General features: G+C 46.8%; 1 protein-coding gene across 1 annotated transcript in view; it reads left to right on the forward strand.

Annotated features, from left to right (window-relative positions):
• The window catches only part of LOC146208900 (potassium voltage-gated channel subfamily KQT member 5-like), a 100,368-nt gene that overhangs the window by 11,903 nt on the left and 65,819 nt on the right, over nucleotides 1–22,646 (forward strand). The window contains exons 2-4 of the mRNA XM_084596384.1: nucleotides 12,122–12,248; nucleotides 14,320–14,495; nucleotides 15,520–15,648. Of these exons, the coding sequence (XP_084452510.1) occupies nucleotides 12,122–12,248; nucleotides 14,320–14,495; nucleotides 15,520–15,648 (432 nt within the window). The remainder of the gene's footprint in view (nucleotides 1–12,121; nucleotides 12,249–14,319; nucleotides 14,496–15,519; nucleotides 15,649–22,646) is intronic.

Raw genomic sequence — 22,646 nt, forward strand, 5'->3', positions numbered from 1 at the left:
ACTCGTGAATGGATTCGCTCTGAGTATGTCGCTAAGTGCGAAAGAAAAAAAATTCGCCCACTTACAGATTATCCAAGAGAGAATCTAGCGTTATATAGGGTTCCACGGCCTCATCAAGCTATTATAACAGCTTTTAGTCGCGGGACCCGTCCAGGATGTTTTCTGGGCAAATAAAGAAATGAAATGAAATAAAATATATTTGTAAAGAAACATGGCAATACTACTTTGATAGGTACTCATGTCCTGAATCATCCCATAAAAGCTCTTCGAAGGACAACAGCGTTTGGCGAGCTAGCTATTTGGGGGCTTGAAGTAAGCATCTGAAGTTATCAGGCGGATTTCATTCGTTACCAGCTTCTATGTTTGAAATGCAATCACAGAGTAAAAGTAGTCCCATTATCATCAGTCTGTTGTTCAGACGCAATGCCACAAGCACGATATTACTGACAAGAAAATGTGGCTTCTTGCGCAAAATTCCGCGAACAATGCTAAAATCACTGTGTCATGAGATGGCAGGTGCTTTAATCTTCCTTAGGAGAAACGTTCTTAGAATATAAGTCGTCGCATAATACGTGTTACGCTGACAGATGACACTCATCTTGGGTCTGTCGTAACGTAGTCGATGTCGTCCGTAGGTTGCAAGGGACCATTTGTTGTCAAAGCATCCATGTCCGGCGTTGTCCCAGTGCGCGGGAGTTTGAAACAGGATACGTCAGTCAACGCAGAATCCCTGCTTCTGAACTTTCCGTGGCACCCGCGCATTTGCTGAAGGGATAGGAAAGAGTCTTCGGGCTACTCTTTTATTCATTGCTCCTCGGAGATCGACAAGTTGCCCTCCTCGAGTTGTAAAAGAAACTAGCTAAGTACTATACGCTTCTTCTCCTTCGTTCCCGCTTCCAGGCTGTGGTCATTTTAGACATGCCCGGAGTATGCAATTTCGACCGTCGTTCAAAATGGTTTGCTATGTAACTTATACATCGCGAGGTTCCACCTGACATATCCGAAACGCAATTGTATTATTGCAGTTCTTTATACCGGTGTTCAGCTCCCTTAATCAGTCCGTCGTGTTTTGATTCGAGTGCACCTGTTCGAAAGCCTGTGTTGGAACAGAGAGGCCAACAATCGGCCTTATCTTTCTGTCGGATTACATCATTTGATAGGTATGTTCACATCACGACGCCAAATATGGTCGGGCTCCACTCTTCAAGAAAACAAGGAAAGAACGGACTTATGTCGGTTGGTCAGCAGGCATGATTTACATGCCGCTGTTCGATGCGAAAAAAAGAAAAGAAAAGTGGAGTAGAAAAATCTGTGCTGTGTCTTGCCTGAGTCCGAATTCCGAGTTTGCATCGCTATCAGAAGCGTCCTTTTCTCTCTGAATTTATGCCGTCTGATTGGTGGAAACGCTAGAAGCGGTAGTCGAACAGACACTCAGTTTCGGAGTTTCGCCCGATCAAGTGACTTGAGGTCAGGGAGAAAGCGACATTCGCCAAAACGACGCTAACTCACAGTACGGACCCAGAGATTCTGCAGGTGTGCCTGCGTAAGGCTTCAAACCTGAATGTCTGGAAAATCTTGGCAACAATTTCGCTTTTCAGCCAGTTCTATCAACACATATAACGGAATTACGAGATGTATTTCTCCTTTCCAACAGTACGCTGAGTTCATACCTTCTGGCTACTGTATTCTGTTTGCATATCTCCTTCCTCGTCCACCCTTGTAAAATGTAGAAAAAAAACGGGATTGCAGCATCGGCAGATAAGAAAATATAGACGTATACATAAACTGCTCCTTAAGGGTACGGCACAATAGCGGGCCGTGCTCCCCTTAATTACACAAATGCACATTTATTTTTGCACGCACCGTCTTTACGTGAACGACCATACAATATATATTTGGAAACCTCGCTATAGCTTGAAAGCCGTACAAACCTGCGTTGAGTGTCCTAGTCGGTAGAGCATCTCGCGCGTAACCCAAGGGTCGTGAGTTCGGACGATGCTTGAAATGTAAATTTGTTGAAAGTTTTCTCTGCAAGAAATCGATTACGCTATAATGATTGATTGATTGAAAACACGTTTATTCCACTTTTTTTTTGCGCCGAAGGCGCTACGGTGGACGGGTACGCTATAAAGTTAAATCACTTCAAACATGTGGCAACCGCTAATTCACATTATATGGCACGTTTTAATTACTTTCGTTTTATGCGTGACGTCCCGTTTAACTTGATGTCTGTGGTTATGTTTCAAACTAGTTAATGCGGCTGTAAAGTAATGATCGTCTCGGTGGATAAGAGTTTCGCTCACGACCAACAAATGACGGCGCCGGCTTTTCTGTGACGGGGGAACGTTAACGCTCTCCTTTGAATAATTATTCGCTAAACTATAGGCCACGACTTAGTTAAAACGTTAGGGGAAAGCTATCGTGTTTCCATTTCTCCCATGTTTTCTCTGGTTCCTCTTCACTCCCCATTTCTCTTCTCCTTTCTTTTTCTTCTCTTTCGTTTTTTCACGATTCGCTTTGCTGACTCGGCTTGGCGTCGACGTGTTGGAGTGCTGTGCAAGTGAAAAAACAAGGGCTTAAACTAAGTTAAGTCACCCGATGCCGACCGTCGGCCTTTTATTTTTTATTTTATTCAAGATTCCTTTGGGCCTGCAGCAGTCCTTAAGAGGGTTCGATCGCAAGAATACAAACGCGGCTTTCTAACGCCGTTTCTTCTAATCACGCACATTTATTTTAACTCTTAAAAGGCAAAATTAAAATTCAGCAGAGACGCTTGGGGGCCGCCCACGTGTATGGAGGCGAAAGTTCACTCACGCGATGCGCTGTCGGGAAGCCCGATTTTCCCACGCTTCATCCTGTAGCGCGGGACATCACGCAAAGGGCAGCACGATGGGCGGATCAGAAACCTGCGTCGAAAGAAAAGTGAACGTTTAGCTGTTAGATGCATTCTCTCATTAAAAACATCATGCTGGGAAGTGAGATATTGAACAGCCGTCAGGCTGCTATTGCAGTACGTTGTCCTGTCTTTCTCTCTTGGGACAGTCCTCTTTTGCACTAACCTGTTTTCACCCTAACCTCGAGCTAATTCGGTAAAATGCCCTGGTAGGAGCTGGTGGAAAAGAGTTCTGCCTTCAAGTTGGCATAACATTATTAATATCTCTCTTGATTACAACCACAGTTAAAAACTTAGATATTCTTTCGTTAAGTTCAATTACTGATGGCGCGTCTTTCAAATGTGTATTTAAGAAAGCGCTTCACTTCAGCACTTTCTTGTGTTCTCCCATACGGTGGCTGTGGAATGCAGAAGCTGAGCCGAAGGATCAGGAATCTAATTTGGCCCCGTCGGTAGCATTGCGATAATAAATATTCAAATTATCTTTCGTCTGTGTGATGTTTGTGCATGCCAAAGAACGCCGGATCGTAAACAAATAATGCGGAACACATTAACACGCCTACACTGCGCCTCTTGAGCAGATTTTGTTGTTCAACACCACACAACATATGATACCTGACCGTGTCATACCATACCATACCATACCATACCACACCATACCATACCATACCATACCATACCATACCATACCATACCATACCATACCATACCATACCATACCATACCATACCATACCATACCATACCATACCATACCATACCATACCTCACCTATGCAGTGACGCCCACAAGTGCCGTTCACGGGCAGTTCTTTAAGGCACAAATCTTAAAATGATCCTTAGCTCAGGCTTCAGAGCCGTGATGGAGCTCTTTCGGACTATTGTTCAGCATGTATTTCTAAGGAGCCCTTAATCAGACTTCCCTTCTAACGTCCTATTCTTGATGTATGCACAAAGCTGCCTTCATGCTGGCTTCCTTACCTTACTCCTTGACCCTAATGCATGCTTCACTGCACAACTTGTCTTGCTCTTGCGCAGTAGGGTGTGCACTCGGGTGGCTCGGGTGATCCTCGAGTCTGAAGTCGTTGAGCGGGCAGAGCGAACATTCGCTGCTGCCCTTTACGCTACAGAGCCAGTGTACTGTAATCAATTGCAAGTTGCCAGACCAATTATGTTTTATGTTTTTTCTTTGTTTTTTGTTTTTTGTCAAGCTATCTGGATCATTGTAACAATGCGCGGATAATGCAAAACGAGCACCGATAGAAGCGTACTTCAAAAGAAGTACAAAGTTGTATTAGTCTGCCAACCAAGATCCGTATAACTCGTGCTATGGTTTTTCCAGTTGTGATGTATGGATGCGAGAGTTGGACTGTGAAGAAGGCTGACCGCCGAAGAATTGACGCATTTGAATTGTGGTGCTGGCGGAGACTCTTGAGAGTTCCTTGGACTGCCAGAAGATCAAATCAGTCGATATTGTCGACCATAAACCCTGACTGCTCATTGGAGGGTCAAATTCTAAAGTTAAAGCTCAGCTACTTTGGTCATCTGATGAGAAGAGAGGAGTCGCTGGAGAAAGATTTGATGTTGGGAAAGGTTGAGGGTCGCCGGAGAAGGGGTGGGCAGCGAACGCGATGATTAGATGGCATCCTTGAGGCGCTGCAGCGGAAGTTATGTCATGTTAGGAAGACAGTGAGAGACCGGAAAGCGTGGCGTGACATGGTCCATAGGGTCACGAAGAGTCGGACACGACTGAACGACTGAACTGAACAGAACAAAGTTGTAGGCTTACTTGCTTAGCTTTGTAATTTTGACCGATATATTCAAAATTATTAGGCGCCAAATCTCGATGCCAGACGCGTGCAGACTGCCCCTCGTCGCTACGAAGTGGCGCCTTAACCAGCGAGCATCTACGACCGGCTTGAAAATTAGATGGTTCCTTTCAACGATTTTTTGAACTGTGGAAGCATGTAAAGCTCGTCGTGATAGTTAAGGAAATCTCACGGGTAAGGCAAGCGTTTTGATATTTCACCTTTATTTATAAGAATGAGCAGTACTCGATGACGATGACGCGGTCAGTTATCGAACTACCGCCTTTTCTAACACAAATGGGCGCGCCTGGTGCACTGTCCATTGCGAAGTGCCAACCTGTCAGTGGGCACAGAGACACACTTTTGCCTGCGCACGCGTTTCTTGTACGCTGCTGTTCCTGAGCGTACACGGTTTACCTTTCCGTGCCTATCGTTTTGCGACTGGAATGCCAATACCAGCCGGTGCCCCAGAGCGAGACGCGTCTGCAGCAAGGAGTGTAATAAGCTGTCATCCTGGGTGAAAAGGGGCCCATTTATAAGCACTAGCTGTGACTTAAAGGACGCGTATTCTTAGTTCGCGGGAGCATGTTACTGCAGATCCGAGAAAGTACAGCACAACGCGAAGCTGCGAATATTATCTCGCCTTATAAGTGAACTAGTACGCAGTCGAAAAAAAGCACAGAGGAGTATCTGTTTTCTAAACGGAATTTCTGCGCGCTTTTAACACTGAACTTACTGTGACAACAATAATTTGTGCAGTAGCATCCCAACTTTGTGTAGTAACAGAAAGGTAGCACAGAAAAAGAACATAAAAAAAACTGCAGGACTGCAAATTGGTGCTATAGAGCAACAGAGAATTTCGACGTTACGACAGAACTAGATAATATTTTGTCGTATTTTTGACACGGTTCTGTAGTATTTTATTCTTTTTTCAGTCTCGCTACGCTCATTCTTTGCACCCACATTTCGTCAAGTTAAATGGAGGCAACGAGGCTCGTCTCTTACCGGAAATTGTGTATCGAAGTCACAATAAATTAAAAATTTTCACTGTCGTAGTTGTCCGTACAAAAGAGAGCTGTTATAGTTTTCACCACTCCAGCCATCGCTATCTGCGTCCATTTGTACATTGAGTAAAATCAATGAGCCTTTCCTATAATCGCCCATATTATTCGTTCTGTGTGTCGAACCTTTTGTTTTGCTTCTTCCACCCCATTCTTCCATTCCAAAATGGCGCGCTTCAGGCATCCTAACTAACAAATAGTGCTCCTGCGCTTATCATGGTTTAGCACGCTGCCTGCGGCCAAACTATATTGGGAGTTCATGAGGAGGGGAACAAGTTCTAGTACCGCTCTGTTAATGGTGCATCCTTCCTGGAGCTTGGTGTTTCGAGAGCGAAAGTCTCGGGCAGAACTCTTTTGCAATCGCTCTTCCCTTTTGCCGCGTTAAACGTTCACTGCGCACAAGAAAGGCGCCACCGAAATATTGCGCTTCTTAGCGGGTCTTTACACATAGCGCAGAGCAATTGCAGCTTGTGCTCGTGTATTAATCCGCAAAAGCGTTCGATGCGTACCGTTTTCTGCACGCGAAATAGGTAGCCACGAAAAGTTAAGACGGCGAGGAAGACCTCCGGAAGATCAATATTACGGACAAGCTAATAGTGAGATTTAGTTTGGCGGAGACGTATTATTGTTGACGTATACCGTTTTATCGGACCCTTTCCACGTATGCGCAGTATATATACCGCGATTGCACCGACCCCTCTCACCCCTGGCAAAGCTGTGTACGTCTGCTTTAGTACGTCTCCGGCAAGCTAAATATCTCTAATGAATGCCTGTCTGAGGAATACAACATAATTTTGCTGTATTCCCCGAGCACTGCAACAATCTTAAGATTTGAGTGCTCCAGAAAGGCTCGTATCAGTACATTAGTTTTTTAATTAGAGACATGCTATGACCGCTCGTCATTACCACATTCAGAGCCACAGGACACAGTGATTGCACGAAAAGCTGTAGATCACTGCTTACACGATCATTTTCATCATTTTAACAATGAAAAAAAATCCTCAAGGATTTTGGTTTTATGGATGACTTTTTAATTGTTTTAAACTTTGCTCCAGTTCCAATGAGCGAACGCTAAGGTATGTTCTCAAACATTTTAAGCTTCATGGCAAAGGGCTAAGGTTTACTTATGAACTTCCACACGATTATTGAGTTTTTAGATTTGAGGCCTAGTTCGGGGAAAGACCCGTTTGCCGGTCGTATTCTCCCCGAGCACAAAAAGAGTGCTTGCCGTAAGACTTCTCTGATTCGAAAATAATAAAGAGGGGCATTGCAACTCTCCGCTTCGATTTTGTTCTAAGGCAATCATCATTCCAAGAGATGCAAGCAAGTCCTGAGAATCAATTGGGTAGGTTGTTTCAGCGGGCTTCCTAGGCTGGTCGTGTCGGTAAAGGCGGAAACGCCGCGAAGACAATGAATTCCGGTAAGCGCACAATTGCTGAGAAGGCCCTGGATGGTCAGCAGAAACCGCACGTCGTCCCTTACCTAAACAAGGTTTCCCACAACCTGAAAATGGCTGTCAATTTGTTTCGCCTGCCCTTGGATTCTTAAACACCGAAGAAACGTGCTCAGCTGAGCCGTAGCATTACTTGCGAAGATAAAAAACGGGGCTCTCAAAATAACCATGAAAAGCATTTTGTGCAATGCGCTATCGAACGTCGGTTGTGTACCATATTCCCCTGTCCTGTGGCAAAGTGTACTTACATCGGCCAGCCAGGGCGCTGTGTGAACGACCGACTCTGGGAGCATGCAAATGATCTGGACAACAAGAAGGAGCGCGAGAGCCTTGTTGACCACTGCATTGCTTGCATCGAACTGGGCGCCACGTTTCTGTACCGTATTAAAATAAATGTTGTGAAACCTTGGAAGCTTTACTTTATCAGGAATGGCGAGCAAACTGTGTTAGTGAAGCATATATTTTATGTATAAAGACGAGGTGAACCTTACATCAGGTGTACTCTGATTTATGCAGCTGATCCAAGCTCCTCGTTAGGTTGCGCTAGCGCTGGCCTGTTACATATTTATACGACTCCACCTGTCTTCAATAAATCAGCTTTCAGTAGCGCCCGTGGTCGTCTTGTGTTTCCTTTGTCCCGCCCTTTAGCGCTAAAGAAAAACATGCATGTGAAGTCATTACACTAACTTGCCCAACATCTGACTCTTATAAACATATAGACTTATAATATATGGCCTCCGGTGGGCTCTGTACTGACTAACGATGCGAAGCCTTGGACTTTTGTTTATGCGTCGCTTGTTTTTTACACTCGACAAAGCCTCGCTGAACGTGATATTACTGGTGCTAATGCTGGCTTGCAGTCACCGTCCGTTCAGTCATACAGAAATAAATTCGTAAAGAGCGGGCACCTTCATAGGGCCCCGCCACTTGTCTCTATTGCGAGGCTGGATGACAACTTACACCGTGACCGAGAGTAAGCGGCCTTGACCTTGGAGTCATCCTATGACATGTGCACGAAATGGGCCATCAGCATAGATTTCCGGTCGGTTTTCGTTTACCACGACAATTTGTCGATTCATTCTTCTCTTCTTTCTGCACAACGATGCCTACCTATTGCGCCGTCAGTAGCATTAAAATATCAGCAATGCCGTCGACGTAAAGGATGATAAATAGTTTAGGAAAATAGGCCCTATGCAAAGGTACATCACCAGCAGACGGCAGAAGGCCGCTGTAGGTGGCGCGCACGGGGCCTCGTCTTCTCTGCCATGCGTCGTCCCATCGCGTTAGCGTCGACAATGCTGGGCTCAATTGTGATGCACGCATGCACGTTTCCTCACTCTATCCTTGGCGATATCCTTCTCCAGGCAGTCTATTGCTGTATCTAGTTATGTTTCGGTTCAGCCGGAGCGAGGACGCTGCTGTACTTGAATGTTCTGTCCGTGATGTGATTCATTTGGATGTCTCCAAATGATATTGTGCTGCTTGGTCGACGCAGGTTATCGGTAACTCTTTCGTATTGTATCAAAGAAATTACAAAGCAAGAATTTTTATTTGTCCTGAGTGGTGCAGTGGACTTAGTACATCTCTCTTCCTTCGTTCTTCTAATCTCTCGCGTTATGCTCACGAAAACCAGCCCTACAATATTGAGTTCTTCTGCACTGTAGGTGCAGCTGTAAAAACGCGCCTGTTAAATCAGGTTAGGTTACAAGCAGGTGTTGGTCAAGTAAATGATGATATAGAGCAATAACCATTCTCACCAACCTCGGCGCGACAAGACATATCGGCTGCCTGCAGCTCGCACCGCTTCGGCCGTTGGAAGGACGGGTGTCCAGACTTCCGTCATTACTCACCGTTTGTTACTCCAAAATTCGATTCTAAAACGAACTTAGCCTCATTGTCCTTTCATACTAAGCCCGTTATACTTAGTGACACGGGCAGAGGCACAATGTTTTATGTTTTTTTTTTTTTTTTTTTTTTTTTTTTTGCGTAGCCTCACCACAATATATGTCCTTTCATACTAGCCCATTATACTTAGTGGCACGGACAGAGGCATATTATTTTTTATTATTTTTGGGCTGCCTCACCATAATATATCTCCTTTCATGGTGATATTGTACACTCGCAAGAATAGAATCAGACAAGAAGGTGGTGTAACAAAATTACGTACTGCTCTTGCGTGGCTGGGTGAAGCATGCTAGCTTGTTTTCTTTGTTCGCTCTATTAATCACGCGCATCTCCAGACTATGCTCACATTTCGCGCGCGTTCAGCTTTCTTATTTATTTGATATGAGAATGAATATCTCACGAGGACAACGCTAAAGACTGCGAGAAAAATTCTGAAATTTGCTTGTTTTGGCGTTGAAATACACGGCAGATGCTCGAATTCCGGCTCTCGTGGTACAGTGCCGGTGACTTCACTCGGCTATAGTAGCTAGATGTAAGTGGTGCTCGGCTCGAAAATTGGGAATGCGGCATACAGCCACATAATGGGGATAAGTGGGCCCATCAGTCCGGTTGACTGCAGCGCGCCAAACGGCAGGTGTGTGTGCTGGGAGGCTACTTCCGATGTTTATTTCAAAAGCGTACAATTTGAACGCTAGCATCGTCTATACCCTGCTGCGACAGGCACCCTGATGGGGCATTATTTTTCTACGTTTAAGTTTTTCTACAGTTTTTCCGCTCAATTTTTGATCGAGTAAACTGAGAAAACAAACAAACGCGTCACCAGCGGATGTAGAGTCAGTACCTAGCTTCCTGCACGTCTCATGCGCTTCCTTTAGGTATAGTGCAAAAAAAAACAAAAAAAAAAAAACACGAGAATTCTTCATATTGTATGGCTTGAGGAAATTTTTTTTTTTTTTTTTTTTACTTTTCGAAGACCGAAGTGCCATCTTGTCTATTGTTTCGAACTTCTCATTGGCACTGACAACAGGACTGTGACAATTACATAGTTATGGAGGAATAGTTAGTTGTATACAATTATAACCTCTGCACTAAATTTTGCCCATCGAGACTGAGAGTTTGCTCTTAAAGATATGCTGGAATCTGCTTGCCATTTTGAACTCCTGATATTTACGACCATTTAGAATACCAGGTGCCGCAGGGCTGGAAGCGGTTGCCGACTATGCAAACTTATCATATATTTCACTTGCTGGAATATGAAAACATCAATTGATATATTGATATATTACTATACCAAGCTGTCTACCTATGTCATGAATATGTATTTCATGCCTATCGATATTTTGTTTCGATTGAATAAAATTTGCACCTTTGGGGGAATACTCACAAAACACTCACGCACTTTTACACAAAACAAGAAGAAACAGCATGCTGAAAAACGGAAGCACAACAAACTTGTGGTCCGGTTGAATGCTCAGGAACCTTTTCCTGGCTTGTATGGCAGGGACAGTAAGCTTGCACGAATCTTGCGCTTGGAAGATTGATTAAACTTACTCACCACTAAACATATCCCTATTATTTTTGAAGTATGTGTAGATTTGATGGCATTGTACTTTTGCCATTAAAGCCCAAATAGGAAGTCGATTGTGCGTTTTGTTCGACAGAATATTTGGCGCAGTGGCAACTGTAGAAGGGCTTCCGGGAAACCAGAATCTCACCAATATCTCCTATTGCTGCACTGAGAGCAAATACGCAAGTGCGATGATTGTTTTCAGTAGCACAGTTAACAGGATTTTGAATGATCGGAGCACAGAGATTGTAGACCTACGCGTTGCCATTTTACGTGATAACGTAAGGGTTTTGTTCCGGTGAAAACTTGGTGTTGCCGTCGTCTTGACTCCGTCCAAGAAGAAATCCCCAAGACTCAAATAAACCTAACCAATTTGGAAAGGGCCCAAACGAAGTGAAAATTTGTGACCAGGTTCCTTGGGAGTGTTTTATAATTTATAGAAGTTATTCATTGAAATAAACGTATTACCAATGGGGTTCGAACCAAGGTGCTCTGCATACCATGCGGGCACGCAACGCATATACGCCACGAGGGGTCTTGTTTTCATATATATTACACGTGGTTATTTACAACGAGCGTCTTAGAGGGGCACTCATTGAACGCTTTGCTGTGCTCATGACAACGCTAAGGCGTGGTTAGGATGTGTACTGGTGTTATATTAATCATTTCTAATTTGAAATAATTTAAAAATACAAATTTAAATATTGCGCGACGAAGAGGCGATGTGAAAAGCACTATCCCTCTACTGTAAAGGCGAAGCTTTGGCGTCGTTCCTATTTTTGTTTTCGCAATGTTGCCTATTCTTTGTTCAGTGATGTTGTTTCTGTCACGGCTTGCGGAGTTTGAAAAGAAAGAAAAACGGGACAGCGCTAATCGAGTAAGCAGTGGTGTCAGCGAGCTGGCACACGTGGGAGTTGGAGGTGTCCGCACCCACATTTCACGGACGTCCATGCAACTTGGTTATCGTGCGTTTCGGCTCGTGCTCTTTTGCGCAAAGTCGCACTTGGGCATCACACTTCGCACTTAGATGGGCACCTCGCAAAGGAGGCGTGTAGGTTCCCCCGTTTTAATTTAGAGCTCACTATTTGCACTTGAAAAACCCGCTCGAGATAATGGGCACATTATTGAAATTCCAATAATTTCACAAGACGTGGGCGGATTGGCGTTACGCTTCGTAGTTTGATGAATTAGTTGCATACTCCTTGTTGAGATTAAGCGATTCTGTTGAGATTATAACCAAGCCAAGAAATGGATTCATTCACCAGACAGTTGAAGTTCGCTGCATATGCGTGCATACTGTGAGTGCCTCCTTCGTGCTGTCATGAAAGAACAGCAGTGCTTAACCGTAGCATCTACGTACTCGAAATGGGATGCGATGACTCATTTTTAACGAAGCAGCAAGTGAAACCCCATATATTTTTTTTCGCTATCCACAGGAGATCGTGATGGTCATCTGGTTCACCATCGAGTTCTTCTGCCGGCTATGGTCGGCAGGGTGCCGATCCAGGTACCAAGGGTGGATGGGGAGGCTACGCTTCCTCCGGAGCCCGTTCTGTGTGATAGGTGAGCAACGTTTTCTTCTAAGGGCTGCGGTACCGTTTGTGACTCTGGGTTTCAAATATATACGCTTGTGGACAAAAAAGTGGTGTGTGACTTGACTTCTGCGTGTTTGAATGGTCAAGATTAGACGCCTTGACCCTCATCCTTCCCCCCACCCACCCACGGGTGTAGGTTAAAACGTCCCTGGAAAAAATGTCCCCGGAAGTTAAGGCCCCGGAAGAAACAGCCCTTCAGGAAGCGTTCCCTAGGAAAGAACGTCCCCAAACCAAAAATGTGCCACAAGAACGTATCATTTTGGAGCTGAGTTCGCAAAAAAACATTGTCTGGTCGCCAGTTTCTTAGTTTTTTAAGCACCTAAAAAGACAGGGCTCATCTTGGAATATTAATAATGAAGAAACATACTATCGGCTGCTCGAACTCGTAGTTTTTGGAACCACCTACGGCAGGAGGGATCACTGAAAGATCCCCGCAGATGTTCTGGTGACGGGTGTCACCACTTTCGATGGCGAACGATGGCCACACTCCCGGTGGTGATGGTGACGGTAATGGTGGTGGTGGTGAAAAACATTTAATTAGAATATGAGAGTGTGCAGACGATGCTGTACTAGAGATGGCAGGCCCAGCCCTAACCAATCGTTAAACGTGGCCACCTCAAGCACTGTTCGCAGGTTCTGGCCCACCGAAAACGGTGGTCTGCGCACTACATATCTTGCAAAAAATGAAAACAAAAAGCGAAAACGAGAGTTCTGTCGTCGGGACCGCTCTTTGCGTACCACACTACGACAGGGCAGCGCAGGTCATTTCATGAAATACCGCACTACAAACCACTTTCGACCAGTCGTGTCGTTGAAGCACAAAAGGATCCAGAAAGGCACTTGCCCGCTGCCAATAATTTTCTTCTGGCATCATTATTTTTGTTATGGACGTTCTGCATCAGTATGATGCTTTGCCATTTGAATACATCAGCTGTAACATACAATTTACTGCGCGCCACAGGGAGGCACAGTCTTCAGCTTATAGAACGTAGAAATTAAAAACAAAACAGTGGAAACAAACTATAGACTAGGATCAAGCTGAAACCACGGAAGATGTAAAGTAAAATGAGTAAGAACCGGTGATGGTAAAAGGAATTCATCCCTGATTAGCCGGGCATTAGCGAAAGCGAACCCGCACGTTACAGTACGTTTGATTGCACACATACGGAGGCATTTTCTTCTACTTCGCAAATGGCAACTTTTCTTCCGGGGACGCTTCTTCCGGGGCCAATTTTGTGGGGACGTTTGCTCCGGGGCTATTTTTTTCCGGGGACGTTCTTACCGGTTTTTGAAACGCACGTGGCCGCGACTCTGCAGTTACTGCAACCCGGCCGTAAAAACGGGCGCGGTGAGTGCCCGCGATAGTAGAAGTTAGAAGTTTGTCGCTCCAGAAGCTGGTGCTTGAAACGCAAAGGAAAATTCGCGGAGAAAAAAAACTGCAGTGGTTAAACGCGGTTGAACGAGCGATAGTTCTGTTTTTGCTTGGCTTTGCTGATACCACGTGTTCAGCTGACATCATCATGCGCCTAACACGTGTTTTTTGACCTTACTGAGCATCAGTCGCATTTCAAGGTCAAGTGTGAAGTGCAAAGGTCATTAGCGATGGTGGTGTGTTAGGCATGCGGTCAGCAGCAGCCTACCATAACATAACCCTCTTTACGAAATTTGTCTTTAGACAGGCTAAGTTCTACTTTGACCTTGACCCAGTTTCAATGTCATCACGATGTAACCAATTGGTCCCCAGGTTTGTACCCAGAGGAGTTGAGCTGTAGCTCTTAAAACCGCTTCATGTGGTTCAGACCAGAGTGTTTCGACATTTCTGCAGCCGCTGAGCCCCATCGTGCGACTGTCGGCCTTCTCACTGCACGTTGCCCCCTCACCCTTAGCGCTACTTGAGATTAGCTTATAGTGGTCACTGCTATAAGTGGACTGGCCTATAAGCAAAGAAGTATTGGCTGCATATGATCAGGTCTTGTGGTGTCTGGCCAGAAGGGCAGAGGTAGGCCGGTACAGCCGTGATAGCAGAATGAAAATCGCAGACGTCATCGTGATCGTGGCCTCGGTGGTGGTGCTGGCCATGGGAAGCAGCGGCCAGATGTTCGCGGCTTCGGCACTCCGAGGTCTCCGGTTCTTCCAGATCCTTCGGATGGTGCGCATGGACAGGCGAGGGGGCACCTGGAAGTTGCTCGGCTCTGTCGTCTACGCGCACCGTCAGGTAACAGGCCCCCACGGCCCGACGAAAGGCGCAGTCACTGTTCTGAAGACAGGGTTTAGTGTTGAGTTATTTGACCAGGAATCAAAAATTGAATTGCAATAAAACAGAATACGGATAGAAGTGCGGAGTAAGGTGGAGAAGCTTCTCTGTGACAGGGCGGTAAATATCAGACCGAATAAAATCCTCTTGTAGTACGGCAGGAGAGAAATGAAACCAATATCGCCCGATGTCATTGTTTGCGCAGCAAGTTTTAAAAGTGCCAGCTCACATGTGAATTCATTATTGCTTTACACTAAGTTCGGCTGCATGCATGTTTAGGCGATATTGACCACAGCATGAGTTAATGCAGAGGTTTGTTTATTCGCATGAGACTGGTCGTGTGAAAAAGCTGAGTGTCATGTATGACTCGAGCCTACATACTGCGTTTCTGCAATGTGCACGAGATTTAGCCTATCAAAAATCTAGAATAGAAGGTTCGCGACGCTGCATACGTATGTGTCTGCGGTAAATCTGTGTTTCTGCTCCGCTTACAACACTGCAGTCAGTGAAAGCAGTGCGCATTTAGGAGTGGTAGCTGAGATTGGTATAGCACGATTATAACAGCGTTGTATTGTCGTATTTTCGTATTTCCGTTGGCTGACGTTCACTAGATTGGGTCCTGACACTCACAGCCTTACAGTGCTTTCAGCATTACTCCATCGTAGTTAGTTTACTACATCTGCATTTCAGCTACTCGCTCCACGTTTTGGCGTGTAGTCGCCCAACGAAGTGATATACAGAGTGCTGTAGCGATGTACAATTCGCTATTTGTGTTTTCGCTTTTCACTTCAGTTTTCAGCAATAAGAACTGAGGTGGGGTTTTTCTTGCAGTCACGATATTGTGCTCATTGAGGTTAGCTTAGACATTATGTTGTGTACTTGTTTGTAAAGACTGTTTCAGCCTGTTGTCTTCAAAGGAACTCAGCATGCAAGCACACGCACGTCAGCTACGTAAACTAACGCAAGTGGTTTGTTTCCATTGCAGGAGCTCATCACTACATTGTACATTGGATTTCTAGGACTCATCTTTTCTTCATTTCTTGTATTTCTCGCCGAGAAAGATATCAACCCTGTAAAGTTTGGCAACTATGCCGATGCCCTTTGGTGGGGTGTGGTGAGTACCATTCACTTCTCTAGAATATCCCGCTGCTCTTCTAAGAGCAGAAAATTTGGGCGTTTGAAAATGTTCACTTAACAGACTTCCTAAGTTGTGTTCTTATGAGCGGGTCGCTATGCGGGATACGTCGTGGTCTCACTAATACTCGACATAAGAGAAATCACAATGCTAAAGCACCATTTGCTGTTTTTAATTTCTTTGGTATTTTGGCAGCGGGGACTGGTGTTTCTCAAGCGTTTGTGCTTTGAGCAAATATTGACAGTCTTGACATGTCGATGCCGGCAAGGCTGGAGCGACAAAAATAAGTATTTGAGGTTTTAATATATAAACAATGAGGAATTGTGTATTTTGCGGTAAGAGAGAACACAAAAATAATTTTCGCTGCGAATGAGCAGTTTGCCGCGTTGGCTGTAACATGAATAACATGCTCGTCGTAGCCGATAATGCTGGAGTTTTCGTATCGTTTCATGCAAAGCGCTTTCTTTTTAAGGAACAAAGAGTCGCTTGCAAAAATAATTGAAGCTAGGTGATGCAGTGCCTCCGAATATGTGTGATTTTGTGTGATGAGTGGACTCGGTAATTTTTGTTTATTTTGGTTACCATTCATCCTGGCATAAAGTATTAGGTATTGCAGTTATTCTGGAACTTCTGCGGGATGTGGAGGCCTGGGAAAAGTTTGCTAGATAATTTTTCGGGCTTCCGGGGTGAGGCAGGCAAAACGACAGTCGTTATACTTGAAGGGCAATCCAAGATCTGCTATTCAGCATTCACTGTGTGAAAACTGCAAGAGCAGTGGCACTGTATCTTGATTACAGAGGTGTGCATGTCGGATGCGGCCATCTCCGCTGCCATGACATATTCCTTGCGTATTTAGAGTTTGTCTCTGTTGTTGCTCATTAACGTTATTTCAGTCATGCTCCTGCTGGACGGATTTGTAGCCAAATAAAAGGCTTCCAGAGATTAAATGTGGGGGCACCTGGCGCGTCTCCATAATCGTGCAACTCGGTAGAACAGGAATGCGTGCAATATCTTGAATTTACAGCAGTTGGCGCCAGGTTTAAAAGCAAGCGGAAGTGAGCGATTAATAGGCCTATAAGATGATAGAAGACACTGAAAACCTATTCGTTCCGTCTCTCTGTCTGAGTTCAGGAGCAGCCAAGAGTGAGTACCTAAAGATCGTATCTTAGGACGGTTCCTTTAAGAGAGGCCCTAATGCACTTTGGCCACTAATGACGTCGGGAAGATGAGAGCGCCAGTGCCAGGAAGATCCTTAACTGTCAGTGGTCTCCTTTACTGACGCGGCAGCAAAGACGACGTGAATGATTCAACGCACTCCCGGCTGCTAATATTGCCGCATAGAAGACGACGCAAAAGATGACGACAAGCGCGAGCCTGGAAGTGAAAGAAGCTTGAACACAAGACTTGTTCTGGTCGACCATTCAAACCATCTATCGCTAGGTTCTCCTTGGTCTTCTACCGAGACGTGACACTGGTGGAGGTGCTGGGTATGCATAGGACTCCTTCCGGCAGTCCACAGCGGATCCCAAACATCGACACGCCTGTCCATCGTGCTAGCCGCCGCCTTCTAGGCCTAGCGCCGGAGTACAGTCATCTGCCGAACGACTCCTCAAACGCCCAAGTTCCTAAGACCTCTCAAGCCATGGCACATACCAATCCTACACCGGTGACTCTACAGAACACCAAGGTGCCAGAGTGCTTTCGCGGGGAAGCGTTTGAAGATGTGGAAGACTGGCTCGACCAGTTTGAGCGAGTGTCAAAGATCAACCAGTGGAGCGTGGACCAGAAGCTTTGTAATGTTTATTTTGCCCTTCAGGATAATGCTAGAACGTGGTTTGAAAACCATGAGGCCAGCTTATCCACATGGGATGACTTCCGCTGCCAGCTGGTCGACACTTTCGCGAGAACTGACCGACGGGACAATGCGCTGCGCCTGCTTGAAGTGCGCATCCAGAAGCCAAATGAGAGCGTGGCTATGTTTGCGGAAGACATGGCTCGCCTTTTTCGCCGTGCCGACCCTGATATGAGTGAACCAAAGAAGCTAAGGCATCTCATGCATGGCGTCAAAGAACAGGTGTTTGCCGGCTTGGTCCGCAACCCCCCTAAAACCGTGAGTGAGTTCGTTAAGGACGCTACGGCTATCGAACGAGCCCTCCAAGACCGGTGCCGCCAGTACAACCGACCGGTCAACTGTGCCCCGACGACTGCGGCGGCGCTGACTGCAACAGATACGACCACTCTTCGAGACATCATTAGAGGCATTGTCCTTGAGGAGCTGCAGCGAATTACGACTACGAAGGCTCAGTCGTCAGGGGCCCTCATGGAAACAGTGAGGAATGAAATTCGATACGCCCTATCACCGTCTACACCATGCAACGAGTCTCATCCAGTCTACAACGCGGCACCCCTTTCCGAACCATACCACGCTCCAAAACCGATCAGCTGCACCGCCAACATTCCTGCAGCTTACCTCGAGCCGCAGCCCGAGAGCTATGCTGCGGTCCTTCGTCGCCCACCTCCAGACCACGCCCCACCGAGCTCACCGAACCGTCAGGAGATTCGGTTCCTCCAGGGGCCTCAGTGGGCGCCTCCCAGGCGCTCTCAACTGCGCCGAACTGACAGGTGGCGCAGTTATGACAGCCGACCACTTTGTTTCTACTGCGGACAACCTGGCCATGTGTATCGGTACTGCCGCCACCGCGAAGAGGGGCAGTCCTTTCCGCTTGCTTCTGCTCGCCGCCGCTTCGACACTAATTCTGCCCAAATCGACGACGACCCTCCGGTCAGCAGGGAAACCGAAACCCCGGGTTTCCGCCGCCGCTCCTCCCCATCGCCACAGCGTTATTCGCCGACACGTCGCAACACTACTGGCGTTAGAGGACGGCGGTCTCCTAGCCCTCACCGGGGAAACTAAGAGCTGCAACCTCGCGAGGGGAGGTTGCAACCAGTCTAAAAGTGTCGAAACCCTCACCACCGCCGCAATTGCCGACAACCCGGGCTTCTGACGCCGCCGCTAACATTGACATTTCCGCACTACCGCCGAAAATGCCGTACCAGATGATCAGCCATGACGACGAAGCTGACAGCGCCGACCTTGCCGCGCTTCCGCCGCAAATGCCGAAAGGGACGATCAACTCAGATAATTTTGTTAGCGCTGACCTCGCCGTTTCCATTGATGGGCTGGCGGTACATGCTCTGGTGGATACCGGGGCAGATTTTTCAATTATTAGCCAGAAACTGGCCGACACCCTGCGCAAAGTAAAAACTGAATGGACTGGGCCAGTAATAAGAAGTGCTGGGGGTCAGCTACTGGCACCGACAGGGAAATGCACTGCCCGGATAGGAATAGGAAACGCGGTGTTTGTTGGCAGCTTCGTTATTCTCCCTGACTGCTGCAAAGACCTCATCTTGGGCATGGACTTTCTGCGTCTTCATGGGGCTGTAATCAGCATCCGTGACAGCATCGTTGCCTTCACCAATAACCATGAAGACCTTGGTTATGCGCAAGTACCACTATTGCCCTTACGCGTCGCCAATGAGACGGTGACATTACCTCCGAGATCATGTTCTCTTGTTGAAGTGAAATGCGACGTGGCGCATACAGGCGATGGCGTCGCCGAACGGGCAGTTACCCTGGTACTCAGCCGAGGTGTTTCTATAGCTCGAGGGCTGGTCAACTTGACCAATGGGCATACCGAACTGCTGCTGACAAACTTCAGCGACGAGCGTCAGCAAATTCCGAAAGGCACAACTGTGGCCTTTTTCGACAGCCTCCCAAATGCGCAGCACTGTTGCTTACTGCAACAGAGAGGATCAGTGTGCAAGACACCCGTAACCATCGTTGATGTGAGCCCAAATCTATCTTCTTCAGAGCGGGACCGCCTTTTGGATCTCATAGATCAATTTCGAGACTGTTTTGCTTCAGAATCGCGGATCGGCCAAACGCCTTTGACAAAACATCGAATTATCACGGATGACTCGATTCGCCCGATTCGACAAAATCCTTACCGTGTGGCTCCGAAAGAACGTGAAGCCATTCAGCGCCAGGTGGCCGAAATGCTTAGAGACGACGTTATCCAGCCGTCACAGAGTCCCTGGGCTTCCCCCGTGGTACTTGTTAAAAAGAAAGACGGCAGCTTACGATTTTGCATAGACTATCGCAAGCTCAACCAAGTGACCAAAAAAGACGTGTACCCTCTCCCTCGCATCGACGACTCCTTAGATCGCCTACGAAATGCACGTTACTTCTCGTCGATGGACTTGAAAAGTGGATATTGGCAAATCGAAGTGGATGAGAGGGATCGGGAGAAGACAGCATTCATCACTCCCGACGGATTGTATGAGTTTAAAGTCCTTCCGTTCGGTTTATGCTCGGCGCCAGCAACATTTCAGAGACTGATGGACACTGTGCTTTCGGGACTTAAGTGGCAAACATGCTTGGTGTATCTTGACGACGTGATAGTGTTTTCGGCTACATTTGAAGAGCATCTACTCCGTTTGCTAGCTGTGTTTCAGGCCATACAATCTGCGGGCCTCACATTAAAACCCGAGAAGTGCCACTTCGGTTACGAGGAGCTGCAGTTCTTAGGCCACGTCGTCAGCCAAGAAGGTGTTCGGCCGGATCCTGAAAAGCTCTCCGCAGTCGCCAAGTTCCCAACACAGTTTCAAGTCGTCAGCGACCATCACTCTCTCTGTTGGCTGACGAACTTAAAGGACCCTTCAGGGAGACTCGCGCGTTGGAGCCTTCGATTGCAAGAATTTGACATGGCAGTTATTTACAAATCTGGAAAGAAGCACACAGATGCAGATTGCCTTTCGCGAGCGCCGGTCGAACCTTCCACTATGACCGATGAAGACACTGCGTTTTTAGGTGTCATAGATGACGCAACGCTTTCCCAACAGCAGCGAGAGGATCAGGAATTGCTCCCTCTTATTGATTTCTTGGAGAAGCGAACTACGGTTGTGCCGAAGATTTTCGCCCGAGTAATCTCTTCATTTTTTATTCGCAACAACGTCCTTTACAAGCAGAACTTCCGTCCTGGGGGAAACAGTTTTCTGCTCGTCGTCCCATCGGTTCTCCGCACTGAAGTTTTGCAAGCGTGCCACGACGAGCCAACCGCCGGTCACCTAGGCTACACCCGCACGTTGGCTAGAGTACAGCACGGATACTACTGGCCAAAACTGCCGGCGACAGTGAAACGCTATGTACGTACGTGCATTGACTGCCAGCGCCGTAAATCACCCCCTGTAAAACCAGCTGGCCTACTCCACCCTCTTCAAGTGCCAGCGACACCTTTTAAGCAAATTGGCATGGACCTCCTGGGACCATTTCCGACGTCTACAGCCGGGAATAAATGGATAATTGTCGCCACTGATTATCTGACCCGCTACGCGGAGACCAAGGCTCTGCCAAGGGGTACCGCCGCCGAAGCAGCTAGGTTCTTCGTTGAGAACATTGTCCTGAGGCATGGCGCTCCGGCACTTATTATAACTGACCGAGGAACTACATTTACGGCCGAACTTTTGGAAATCGTTCTTCGCCTCAGTGGTACCAGTCACCGTAAAACTACTGCCTATCACCCTCAAACCAATGGGTTGACGGAACGCCTCAATAAGACCCTCGCAGACATGCTTTGCATGTACGTCGACGTAAACCACAAGAATTGGGACGAAATACTTCCCTACGTTACGTTCGCCTACAATACGGCCCGCCAAGACACCACTCGCATGACACCATTCAGCCTCCTTCACGGGCGACCAGTAACAACTATGCTGGATGCAATGTTGCTCCCGAATGCCGACACCGATGATCTCGACCAGGACGCCGAGGAATTCGCTCAGCGTGCAGAGGAAGCTCGCCAACTAGCTCGTGTGCGGATTCAAAATCAGCAGGAGCACGATGCACAACGCTACAATCAGAGACACCGGCATGTAATGTACGAACCTGGCGACAAAGTGTGGGTCTGGACACCTATTCGCCGCCGTGGACTCTCCGAAAAACTATTGCGACGATACTTTGGACCCTATGTTGTTCAGCGACGTTTAACCGACGTCACTTATGAGGTGATGCCAGACGGGGTGTCGACATCAAAGCGACGCCAGCACCAAGCTGACGTCGTCCACGTCGTGCGTATGAAGCCATACCACTCAGTCTGACCTTAACCTCCTACTTCCTTTTGTTCTCATCGGGACGATGCTTCCTAAGGAGGGGGGCAAATGCCGCATAGAAGACGACGCAAAAGATGACGACAAGCGCGAGCCTGGAAGTGAAAGAAGCTTGAACACAAGACTTGTTCTGGTCGACCATTCAAACCATCTATCGCTAGGTTCTCCTTGGTCTTCTACCGAGACGTGACAATATAGTTGGGCGTGCGTGCTGCTCGAGGTTGTTTTACTCTTCATTTTATTAAAACTGCAGCTGAGAAATGCTTGAAGAGTTAAAAAGAAAGGAAAACACCTTCTGGCGCCGTAGGGTATACGGGAGATTAAGAACAGGCGGCATTTTTGCGCGTCCTTTAATATTGTACCGCACTATTGTGTGGCTAGCATGCAAAGCTTGGCGCTCGTCTTCTCCACTCAAAAGAAGCTAAAATCATTGAGACTGAGGAAATACCACAATGATGAGTTTATAGGGTGGCGGTTCGTACGGTGTAAAGCATAAAAGACCGTTTATGAGTTGCTGAAAGAAGTTATCTGCAGTATGCGATTCTCGTGTGATGCAAGTTTCGTAGAACATACAGGCAGCCGTCCCGATGGGATTTGGCAGGAACATTAAAGAGACCTACATTAGATCAGCTCGACATGTACGTTTGCGAGAACTGCAAGCCAGACTCTGAGGAAAATACTTGCATTTTCTAGCTACAAAATATTCAGTGGGCAGAAAATATTGGACGCATGTTTTATAGCAAGCGCGCACAAGTTTGGGTTATTACACCATCGGTAGTGTTTACTTCTGGTGAGATAGTTTGCAGACAGCT

Source organism: Amblyomma maculatum, chromosome 1, assembly GCF_055883805.1.
Source record: "Amblyomma maculatum isolate TAMU_Amacu chromosome 1, ASM5588380v1, whole genome shotgun sequence".
Classification (NCBI taxonomy): domain Eukaryota; kingdom Metazoa; phylum Arthropoda; class Arachnida; order Ixodida; family Ixodidae; genus Amblyomma; species Amblyomma maculatum.